The sequence below is a fragment of the Camellia sinensis genome, chromosome 6 (genome assembly GCF_055761805.1).
Source record: "Camellia sinensis isolate YWXY chromosome 6, ASM5576180v1, whole genome shotgun sequence".
Classification (NCBI taxonomy): domain Eukaryota; kingdom Viridiplantae; phylum Streptophyta; class Magnoliopsida; order Ericales; family Theaceae; genus Camellia; species Camellia sinensis.
This window is the reverse complement of record NC_138966.1, coordinates 107,539,612-107,552,269: the sequence shown is the minus strand read 5'-3', so window position 1 is coordinate 107,552,269 and position 12,658 is coordinate 107,539,612. Positions and strand designations below refer to the sequence as shown.

The window sequence follows — 12,658 nt, the reverse complement described above, 5'->3', positions numbered from 1 at the left end:
TAAATATGAGTAATAAGGGGAATTGTCGTTGGTGAGTAGAAAATGGGTAAACAGAGGCAAAATAATGAATTATGTGACTGAGATCATCCGGGAGGATATCTGAAATGGCGCCATAGTGAGTCCACCATCTCAGAAACCAGGTGGGTAATTCAGATTTGAATTTTTGATCAAAGGAGATGAATCAGGAATGACTAAAAGTTTCATTTTGGTACAAGAAAATCTTGAACCAAGCATCAACATAATCATGGTAATTATATTGAATAGAATGACCAGGTAAATCACGAAGCTGATTAGGATTGCCCCATTCAGCCATGGAAACAATGTTGTGAATATAGAGTGAATGGTATAAGACCTTATAGGCATAGGTGCGGTCTTGAATGGGTTTGATCAAAATGGAATGGTGGTTGATTAGAATATCCTTGTAGTAGGTTAGGGTTTTGTCTGGATGGGAAAGGGTGAAATGGCATCCAGAGCCAAAATGGAATTTTGCAATGTCATTAATGGTTTGATTTCGTGGGTGACTGGGTTCTTTATAGAATAGGTTAGTAACATGTGAATTGGTGTATTCAGATTTAGATGTTTTAACAGGGTTGACTGGGAATGGAGTTACTGAAACTGATTGGCTAGATACAAAAGGATCAGAAGCCAATGCAGATGAATAATCAGGGCGATGAATAGTACTAAGGGTTTGGTAACGGTTAATGAGGTCGAGTGAATAAGATGGGGTAACTGACTCCAAAGGAGGAGGGACAATAAGTTGATTTGGTTTATTGGAAGAGGAGGCCAAAGGAGGCCTTGGTCGAGACATCTGTGAAATAATAAACAGTGATTAGCATCCAGAAAGGAGATCTAGATAATCTTGGTGATGATGTAAACAACTGTAGTTGTGAGCAAGTAAATTGCGGCGAGCTTGAATCTGTTGGTAATTGATATATTGGGCTCGTTTGGTAGTGGGTCTAGCTAATTTGAGGCGGTGAATACGATGAGTAAGCTGTTTAATGAGGGTTTTGAAATATGTAATTCGGGATTTATGGTAAGCAGTAAATGGTGTAGTCATCCCTTACCCCCCTGTAAAAATTCCCGGGTAAGAAAATCAGGGAGGGAATTTTGACAACCAGGTATATAGGTAATATCAAAATCAAAAATACTTAAAATAGCTTGCCAACGAGCAAAAATTTGTTTACTAGCAAGATTTTGAACATCTTTTTCAAGAACATATTTAGCAGATTTGCAATCAACACGAAATAAGAATTTTTGATTTAAAATATCATCTTGAAATTTTTGAATACATAAAACAGTAGATAAAATTTCTTTTTTAATAGTACTATAATTGAATTGTGCTTTAATCCAGACACCAGAATGATAGCGAACAATTTGTTCAGAGGATTGAGGAGTAAGCTGCTGAAGGAGAATGCCACCATAACTAATATCGGAGGCATCAGTTTGAATGATTTTGAATGAATTTTCAGTGGGAATACCAAGACAAGGAAGAGACTTGACATACTGTTTGACTTGTTTAACAATAGAAGTATGAACAGAAGACCAAGGAGGAGAATTATCCTTTAACCGGTCAAATAGGGGTTGACAAGTTTTTCTAAGGTCTTTATAAAATTCAGCAATGTAATTGAGGGATCCTAAGAACCTTTGTAATTGGGTTTTGTCGAGAATTTCATCAGGGAATTTAGATGCAAACTCAATGGATCTACTAATGGGTAAAATAGTATTATGATGAATATCGTATCCTAAGAACCTAACTTTTGTTTGAAATAATTTAATTTTAGGAGCAGAAATGACCAGACCATGACTTTTAATGGTGTAAAAGAATGCAGTTAAATGCTTCCAATGTTCACTAAGTGATTTTGAAAAAATTAAGATGTCATCAATGTAAACAATTGAAAAATGACTAAATGGGTTAAATATGTCATTCATGATATGTTGAAATTCACTAGGAGCATTTTTTAAACCGAATGGCATGACATTCCATTCATATTGACCAAAGGGTGTATTAAATGCAGTTTTATATCGATCTTTAGGATGAATTTGAATTTGCCAAAAACCACTTTTCAAGTCAAATTTACTAAAGATAACAGCTTGACTAAGTCGTTTAATTAAATCTTTTTTATTAGGAATAGGATATCTAATCCATTCTAAAACATCATTTAAAGGTTTATAATTAATAACCAATCGAGGGACTCCTCGTTCTAATTCAGCATTCTTATTAACATAAAAAGCAGAACAAGACCAAGGTGATTTACTAGGACTAATGATTCGATTTCGTAGTAATTCATTAATCTCTTTTTTACACATTTCAAGTAATTCATGATTCATTTGAATTGGCCTAGATTTAGTAGGGATATGTCGTTCATCAAAATTTTTGATATATGGTAAGGTAACTACATGTTTTTTCCTATGCCAAAATGCAGTAGGTATAGTGGAGCAAACAGTTGATTCAAGTTTTAATTTAAAATCATTGATTTGAGAAACAAGAACTGGATTAGTTAATTGTTGGTCAATGCGTTTGTGATTTATTTCTTCTTTAAGAAATTTTAAATGTCGAGTCAGGCGGCTAATTTGATGAGAAATAGAACAATCTTTTAATTGGTTTAAGTGTAATAGTTCAGGAGGAGATAAAAATTTGAACGTAACAGGTTGACCTAAAACGTGTGTAGTGATGCCTGTACTAGATGTAGTAAAGGGATATAATAAATAAATAAATGGGGAACCCAAAATAATTTTATCAGTCATATTAGTGACTAAAACAAAAGAGGTCTTAAAACATACATTATCTTGGCAAACATGTACTTTTGGTAATTTATATTTGATAAGCATTTGAGTGCCATTAGCAGAGGTTAATTTTTCTTGACATTTTTCATAATATGTAGTAGGAAGTAATCCTTCTTGTATGCAATTTAAATCAGCACCAGTATCGATTAAAGCAATTAATTCTAATTCAAAATCATTAACAATTATTTTGATTTTAGAATACCACTTTTGAATGTAAAGTTTATTAATTAGACTTAATCTTTTCTCTTCAGGATTGTTGGAGTGAGAATGGTGTGATCGGTTGTCAAATATCAAATTATCAGGATGAGCAGGATCAGATTCATGTTCAGATTCATGTGGAGATTCTTGATCATGATTTTGGAAGTTATCTAAGCTTTTGTTAAGTTTTAACGAAATAATTTCATCTTCTAATTTGATATCTTTTTGTTGTAATTCCTTAATTGTTTGTTTAATCTGATTGATTTCTTGTTGTAAATCTTGGAGTGTAACTTCTTTTTGTTTATTTTTAAACCTTTCTAAAGTTTTGGATAGACTGATTATTGGTTTATCAAACTTTGGTTTGGAATCGGAATGGATTAATAAGGATTTTAATTTGTCCGTATATTTTTGTTTTAACTTGGGATCATCTAACTTACTAATTAATTCGATTAGAGCAGATTCTTCTTGAGTACTTTTGGTGAGAACAGTAATTTGTTTAATAGGTTTGCAACAAACATCATTACAGCCAATATTAATATTGGTATCAGAATCACTGCTAGGTGAATGGTATTCGGATGAAGTATCAGGATGATCGGAAGAGGAAGTACTACTAATAGTTTGATTTAATTGAAAGATTTCAAATAATTGATTTTTGGAATTATCAGTTGATTTACTTTATCTTTTAATTTTTGTTTGTCTTTACACTTATTTGAATAATGTCCTTTTTGTCCACAATTATAACAAGTAACATCTTTAGTTGATTTAGATTTTGGATGGGCTTTGGATTTATAATATTTCTTTTTGGGTTTAGTATAGAATTTATCATTGGATTTGGAAGGTGCATAGTGCGTCTTATATTTATATTTATTGGAATGTTTATAGGATGATTTATGTTTGAAGTATTTGTGTGATTTCCTACGAGATGGTGCAACAGGAGGTAAACCATATTGTTCACAGAAATTCCCTAATTCGTACTTAGCTTTATGTTTATCTTTATTAGCTTTTTGAGTAAGTTTGAGGTCAATACACATCTTTAAACCTTCTTTTTGGATAGTGCTAATTATATCACCATACGTGAGATTATCATATTCAATAACACCAGTGGGTTGACTAAGAACATCTCTAATTTTATGGGCAAATAAGCTAGGTAATCCATTAATAAATTTTTCTTTCCAAAATGATTTAGTACAGTCTTCTCTTAACATGACGCCAGAGGTAAATACATCTTTATACCATCTAAAATCACTTAAGGTTGGACAGTTAAGATTACTAAGTTGATCATGTATGCGAGAATATATATTTGTAGGGGTACCAATAAAATGTCGAACTATTGTATATATTAATTGATTAATTCCGTCAGGGTGACAACATCCTATAGATTCATCAAAAAGAGGGAGACCATTTTCATCAGTTTGATTGGCATAAATAACAGAGTCACGGTCTGTTTCAGTGAGATATTTTTCCCACCAAAATTTGAGCGTACCAGTAAAACCAGAGGTAAGTAAGGAAACAATTTCAGGTTGAGAGTATTGGGGATAATTACTGAGATAACTATTGGCGACCATAGATAAATGGTTTAATTTTTGAAGGATTTGATCTTCACTGAGACCATCAATATTCCATTCATATAACTTTTTAGCAGAAACAGAAAATTGATTACTAATATTTGTCTCTTCAAATTGGAGGTCGACAGGAGTTGGTTTAGAATACCAGTTTTTGGTATTGTGAGGATTAACTTTGGGATAGTGGATTTTATTCAAATGAGAAGATTGAAATTGTTGAGCTAATTGATTTATTTCATTATCAGTAGTGTCAGTTTCAGATTGATCAGATACAGTATTAGTAATAGGTTGTTGATTCAAAACAGTAAGACCTTTATCTTTAGATGTAGAAGTATCATTAGGAGTTAATTTAGTAAATAATTGTTCAATAGCTTTGACAGTAGATTGATCATTAGTAACTAGGCTAGTTCGTTTAGAGCGATGACTAGGTAGATTAAGTAGCGGTTGATCTAGAGATTTAGTTGATTTGGCAGATTGGTCTTCTAAATTAGTTTCTAATTTATCTAATTGTTTACCAATTGTTTTTAAACATTGATTAGTATAATTATTTTGTTCAATAACTTTTTTGATTTCAGGATCAGTGCCAGGTAGTTTAAAAGGCGAGGCTGGGACTTCAGAACCTTGGTGATCAATAATAATATTTTCTAATGGAGGATGGTTAGAGCTAACAGAAGTAGTAGGAGAAGTTTTCCATTTATGTTTGGTGATTGTATTAATCTTTTTGTAATATTGATCCATATAATCAAAGAAAGATAATTCAAAACCATATTGAACCATAAAATCATACCATTTTCTAGTGATTCGGGATTGTTGAGCAGAATCATATTTAGCACGGTAAGCATGTCTTTTAGTCCTATTTTCTTTGGATCTAAAGTCAATAAGTAGTTTATCTAAATCAGGAGTAAAATCTTTTTTGATTGTCATTAGTTGCGGATTGACAGGTGGTATAAATTCTTCGAAATCAGTTTGAGTTGGGGAATTATTTGAAGCTATTTCTTCTTCAGGAAAATGTGAGGTAGTAGTATAAACAGGTTTACTGATTTGAGAAGTTGTAGAATTATCAATTCCTTTTAATTTATTTTTAGAAGTTGGATTAGTTGGACCAAGATGGATTTGACTATTTTTTTGAAATAACGGAGTATTAAATATTTCGTCTTCAGTTGATATTTCAGAAGGGACACTAGATGTACTATGTCTAGAAGACTGACTGCGGTTAAATTTAATATTAACGGATCCATCTGTATTTTGCTGGATATGTTTAATATCTTGGATTGAAGATTGTTGTTGATTATGTTTATAATTTTCATTGATAGTAACCCATTGATCAGGTAAATTAATATCTTTCCATTCAATCATGTGAGGAATATTAATGTTTGATTCATTAGTACTACTGCTTTGGATTAGCAAAGTTTTATCTTTGGGACTTTTATGTAAAGCATGAACATTTAAATTAGTTTGCATACATTTATAATGAACACGATAAATCAAAGCAATATTATGAGAAGAATCTAACATTTCAGTATATTCACCATGTAATTGAATGTTTAATGTTAATGCCTTGAGAATATGTGGATCACGTAGACTTAATGTAAAATCAGGAAAACAGTTAAAATGTACGGGTCCTTTATTAAGACCTGTTTCCATCATTCCCATTAAACTAGCATTATAATTAAGAAAACGGGCATCTCTTAAACAGAGTAAAACAGAAGTATTTTGTCCTATCATAGTTAATGGATTGACACCAATTTGAATTAAACCAATATGCATAAAATTGTAACCACGATCTAAATGTCGTTTGATTAATTTTTTATCAAATAACTGACAGGTTTCTCTTGGTTTTTCGAGAGCATAAACTTGTTCAATAGTTTTAACATGGAGAGTAACCTTAAAAACATTTTGTAAAAACGAAGTTTGATAAATTTCTTTAATAGGCAGTTTTGGAATATTCCATCCAGAATTAATTGAATCATTTTGTATTTCAACATCTTCTTCATTAATTAAGATTCCTGGATTAGGTATGGAAGGCAAAGTTGTTGACCTAGAACTGACTGATGAGTTACTTCTAAATAATCGATTCATTGTTTTGTGTTAATTAACCAGTTTTACAGATATCTTAATACATACCCTATTCTTGTCAATTTTACCACATACCTAGTATACATACATACCCTATCTTTAAACCCCAAAGTCTGACTCTGCCTAAACCGAAGGACTTACAAAAGACTGGGAAGAAGTGGGTGACTTAAACTAGGTGGATAAAGCAGACTGATCTTGTGGGTGATTAAAGCAGACTGGTGTCAAACTCAGCAAACAGAGACAGAGCAGATGTGCAAACCAGCACAAATTGTGGGAAAAGCAGCCAAACAGCACAGGTGTCCGACTGGAAAAACTGAACTGAGTATGAATTTGATCCTCAATTTGCTCTAACAGTTCATACAAAGTGTAGAGGAAATTAAAATTAGAAGGTTCAAATTACATGAAATTCAAGAGTAGGCATGAAATTCAAATTACAATTTCTTCAATATTCTTAATTGCCCTCATGACATCAACAAAACAAGCCAAACAAAGAAACAAACTGAGTTAAAATTCTAGGTCCGTATCTGCATCAAAATCACTTTCCATCTCATGTTCTTCGTCATCACCCGAGATTGTTAGGTCATCGTCGTCATCGCAGATGAAATCATTGTCCATAACACCCTCCGGTTGTACACGCTTATTGGACTGAGAAACTTCCATTGAAATAATTTGCGGTTCAATGTCATCCCGACGTAAAACAACAACATCATCAATAGGCTCAGTTGGTACAACAGTACTATTTTCATCATCTTGCAACACTTCATCAAATTCTGGCACATCCAACTCTGGCACATCCCAAATTCGTCGATGTTGAAACTTTTCTACGACTCGCCAATTCGGCCCTAACTTCGTATCAGGAACGTAGAAAACTTGTTGAACTTGGCCTGGGAACACAAAGGAGTCATCTTTATACCATCGACTTCTTACATCAACAGTTGTCACATGTGGTTCGACACGCAAAGTTCGAGTACTACCAGTGTTATACCATTCACATTGGAACAAAACAACCCGGTGTCCAAACAAATATGTCAGTTCCCACACTTTACAAAGGTAGCCGTAGAACTTGATCAACTGGCCTTGGTGGTCGCCTTCCACTACCAACCCACTATTTTGACATTTACGACGGTTATCACGGTCGATAGTATGGAATCGGACGCCATTACAAATGCATCCCGAATATGTATTGACTAATGCATTAGGTCCATTGGCTAATGCCCACATCTCATCGGTTGCTTCGGGTGAGTTTTCATTTCGCAACTGGTTCATCTACAGAAGAAAGTATGTCATGTCAATTCAAAGTTAGAATAATTCAACGTTAGGTCCACACTTTAGAGTAACACGTTACATAATCTTACGCGAGCTTTGAACCATTTAGGAAATTCTTTGCATTGTCGCGTTGCAATGTTGCATGAACTTCCATATTTTTGTTGCAACACGAGCTTGTGTTCCCTAGTTAATACGAAGTACATGATAAGTAATTACAATAATGAAGACTTTAAAAAATAAAAACCATGAAGGAAAGGTATGTTGCATATATGATGAAGAAGCATACTCTAGATATTCATCCACTTCCAAACTATTGTGTAGGACAAACCAATGAGCCAATTCACGGTCAGCTACGGACACATCAACAGCCCTGGGGAGTTGACCAAAAGGACGAAGAATTTGAGTGAAGATCGCCAACCCCGGGCCATTGGCACCCCCATCGTAGTTCCTTTCTTCCCGGTTGAACACCGTTTCAACTCCATGCAAATACATTGAACAAAACATCGTACACTCTTTGGATATGTAGGCCTCCGCAATGGATCCTTCTGGACGAGCTTTATTGCCCACAAATCCTTTAAGAAGTCCAAGCATCCTACACATAAACATCGGCGTGATCGTCAGTATGTTCATATTGAACTATAATTACAAGAAAAAATTACTGACTCGTTGTTATACCTCTCAATAGGATACATCCATCGAAATTGGACAGGCCCTCCAAGCCTAGCCTCGTAAGGCAAATGAATTGCCAAGTGGACCATCACATCAAAAAAAGCTGGAGGAAAAATCTTTTCAAGCTTACAAAGTATAAGTACGATTTGTTCTTGCAATTTCTCCAAATCAGTCACCCTCAAAGTCTTCGAGCACAACTGTTTAAAAAAAGTTCCAAACTCGAACAATGTGGTCCCAATCTCGGTAGGAAGGTATCCTCGCATCCCAGTGGGAAGAAGTCGTTGTAGAAGGACATGACAGTCATGACTCTTGAGGCCAACTAACTTACAACCATTCGCGGTGACACAATTGGATACATTTGCCGCATAGCCATCAGGAAACTTAATTGATTTCAAGAAATCATAAAACCCTAATCGTTCTGCCGGGGACAATGTGTACGATGCCGGAGGCTTTAGGAAAGAGCCATTCGCATGCCTTATCAAGTGTAAGTCCTTTCGTATTCGCATGTCCTCTAGATCCAAACGTGCTTTGTCGGTGTCCTTGTTCTTGCCATCAATGCTCAATAGTGTCCCAAGCAGATTGTCACATATATTCTTCTCTATGTGCATGACATCAAGGTTATGTCGAAGCTTAAGTGTTTTCCAATAGGGTAGGTCGAAAAGAATGCTTTTTTTTGTCCAGTTCGGAGTTGGATTTTCAGTCCTTTGTCTTTTTTGGTTGGTTGGATGCTTTCCATATGGCCTGTACGTACCCAAATTAACTTGCTCCAGTATTTGTTCTCCCGATAACTCGACAGGTTTGGACCGATTCTCAATGTCACCGTTGAATAGCTTACTTCTACGCCAATTATGGTTCTCAGGTAAGTACCGCCGAGCACCCATAAACCCTATCTTATTGCGCAAACGCTGAGATGATGCATCCACGTTACAATTAGGGCAGGCCAAGTAACCTTTTGTACTCCAACCAGACAACGAACCATATGCAGGGAAATCATTGATGGTCCACATGACTGCTGCATGCATTGTAAATATTTGGCCGGTAGAGGCATCATATGTGTCCACACCATGCTGCCACAGATTAGTTAACTCTTCTACTAATGGTTGCAAGTAAACATCGATGTCCCTGCCGGGTGCGGATCGTCCGGGAATAAGCAATGACATCATGAGAAATGGATCTTTCATACACTTCCATGGGGGTAGATTGTAAGGCATTAAGATTACGGGCCACATGCTGTACGATGTACTCATATGTCCGAATGGATTGAAACCATCCGTCGCAAGCCCTAGCCGTACATTCCGAGGATCCGCAGAGAACGTAGGATGCAACCTATCAAAGTCCTTCCATGCCTCACCATCAGCTGGATGTCGCAGTACTCCATCATCCACACGCTTATCTTTGTGCCATCTCATATCTACAGCTGTTTTTTTCGACATGTAAAATCTCTTCAACCTCGGTGTCAAAGGAAAGTACCTCAGTATTTTCTGTGGAATTTTTGTACCCGTCTTGTCGTTCAACTTGTATCTAGACTCCGTACATGTAGAACAATTCTCCAATGTGGCGTTGTCCTTCCAAAATAAAGTACAATCATTCTTGCATGCATGAATGGGCTCATATCCCAAACCCAACTCACGTAAGAACTTTTTCGCTTCATAAAGGGTCCATGGAACATTTTCATGACACTTTGGGAGAATGTCTTTGAAAACTTGCATAACCATATCGAAAGATTTGTTGCTCCATTTATTGTACACCTTCACGTGAAGCATCTTAATTACGAAGGACAAGATGGAAAACTTTTCACACTCTGGATATACTTTACGTTGAGCATCATCGAACAACTTCATGAACTTAAACAAATTGTGCCTCTCCGAACTAGTACGTTCTCCGTCGATAGGATCATCCATGAGACCACTCATGTAAATCTCTTGTAACATGGTTGGAAGTTCATCCACATTTTCGTGATTGGTTGTCATTCCAGCTCGGTCGGTTTGAGTGTCATCGTTTCGCATAGTAGGATGACCACGAAATAGGGGGACACATTCCCCGTGGTGGACCCAAGTGCGATAAGAACATGCGATTCCTCTTCGAAGCAAGTGCAACCGTACAACATGTCGAGGTAATTTCGTGCCGTTCAAGCAATCAACACAAGGACAACGGATTTCATCCTGCGGCCCTAAATTCTTCGTAGCGAACTCCAAAAATGACTGAACACCTTGTACATACTCTTTGCTTTTTAGCCTATCTGTTATCATCATCCAACTCTTGTCCATTCTTGGAACAGTACACATCAAGCGAAGATGAACCTGGGAATCGACAGGGAATTGGAAAAATACTCTGTAATGGAAGAGAGCTTAAGTAAGTTTAGCAAATTGATTAGCATTGCTTTTTGAAGTGAAGAAAATAGTAATAACAGATCGGTCTCATGGATGATCATAAGAAATCATTAATCTTTTTCAAATTTTCTGCTCACTTTAGCTTTTTAAAATCTGTGGCTCCTTTTCTCTGGAAGCTTGTCAAATGTAACCTTTTATCCCTTTCAGACAAACCAAATGTACACAACTTTAATCTGAACCATCAAGATTTTTCTTTAAAGAAACAATAATGCACTAATGTCAAGTACGTTTGAGGTGTATCTTGCAAAAAGAAGGCTTGAACCCTTGATACATTTAGATAGGAACACCAACAATGGCCACTGTCACTCTCTTCTCATTATAAAATGGGTTTATTTATTATGGCATAGCTCATATTCTCAATTTAGATTGCCACAAAAAAATTACAAAAAGAGAAAAAACAACATATTTCATCAATCTCATAAACACTTTGTCTTTAACTTTGAAAACTCTTTGTCACATTTTTTCAAAACATTTTGACTTTGATTTTGATATGAAACAATATGTCAACAACTAGAGTTTAGCATTTTTCACTCTAATTTTGACATTAAACAATATCACAAGAGCACTCAAGAAGTAGAGATGGCCCAAGCCTATTGAGGGCCTAGACAAATGAAATGTAGTTAGAATATGGTTTGGTGCCTTACATTGGCCATTGCCATTCTATTATTGTTCCCATTCTATAGTAAGATAGTGCAACTTCTTGTGCAACTTAGATTGTGAAGTTAGGTGCTTCCAGAATCAACGGTATGGTTGAAAGGGTACAGATATCTCGGGAGATCCGAGAGATTTTTTGTCATCTGTTTTCAACAAATTATGAGTGAAAGGACGACCATGTTCTGTAATCGTCATATTGACCAGATTATCGTCGATTGTTTCTATGGAGTTCCAAAGGTTTGCAGTGCAAAAATGTGAGAGTAATTAGGATATTGAGTAATCACACTTTGTAATCCTAATTTCTTATGTGACGGCCACATATTTCTAAACTAAAATTGACTTTTAAAGAAATAATTTTCAACTATAGAAATGGACGACAGTGTAAACCTCAAGTTTTTCGTAGTGTGTTTCTTGATTGGTCATCAACACGCCGTGATGGGGTATGTGTTCATAATGTATATGTTTCTCCGTTGCGGTCATCAAAGGTAGTTCCATATTTTTTGAACTATCTTTGTCTTACTCTTCTTGAAATGTGTAGAGAGAAGTACTGAAATATCTGAGTTTTAAGTCAGACAATAATCTAAGGGTCATGAAGAGTATAGACTACAAAAACAAACGAATGTGGATGTGTCTAATTGTTTGAAGAGGAGAATGCAAATAGTTTATAATGTTAAACTTGCAATTCTTTAAGGTCCAAGAAATATATATCGAATTGAGGTGTTCCAAATAACAACTACCTAACCCATTGAGATGCGGAGCTGGAGTATATCACTTGTCTTTCGTCTGTTGAATAAAGTGGTCAGGGGCTTATTCTGAAGTGTTTTGGTGGATAGGAATTGGGATAGATGATCTCATACTATGATCATCAGGCTTATTCTCAACTGATTTGGTGGTTACGATTCGAGTTAGGGGAGAGCAAGGTTGAATTTGGTTTGGTTTTGAAGTAAACTAACATCGAATAATTAGCTATGGTTTTATGAAATTTGGAATGAAACTGAATCTTGAAAATATTGAAAGTTTTCAACCAAACTATGAAAATGAGATTAAATTCTGTAATTT

General features: G+C 35.3%; 1 protein-coding gene across 1 annotated transcript; it reads right to left on the bottom strand.

Annotated features, from left to right (window-relative positions):
* Nucleotides 1-7,124: 7,124 nt before the first annotated feature.
* LOC145793481 (uncharacterized) lies at nt 7,125-10,822 on the bottom strand. The gene is made up of 5 exons (XM_082876318.1): nt 10,268-10,822; nt 8,562-10,120; nt 8,173-8,478; nt 7,976-8,069; nt 7,125-7,886 (listed from the first exon to the last, which is right to left on the bottom strand). Exons 1-5 carry the CDS (start codon nt 10,820-10,822, stop codon nt 7,125-7,127), a joined length of 3,276 nt encoding a protein of 1,091 aa, XP_082732444.1.
* Nucleotides 10,823-12,658: the final 1,836 nt, after the last annotated feature.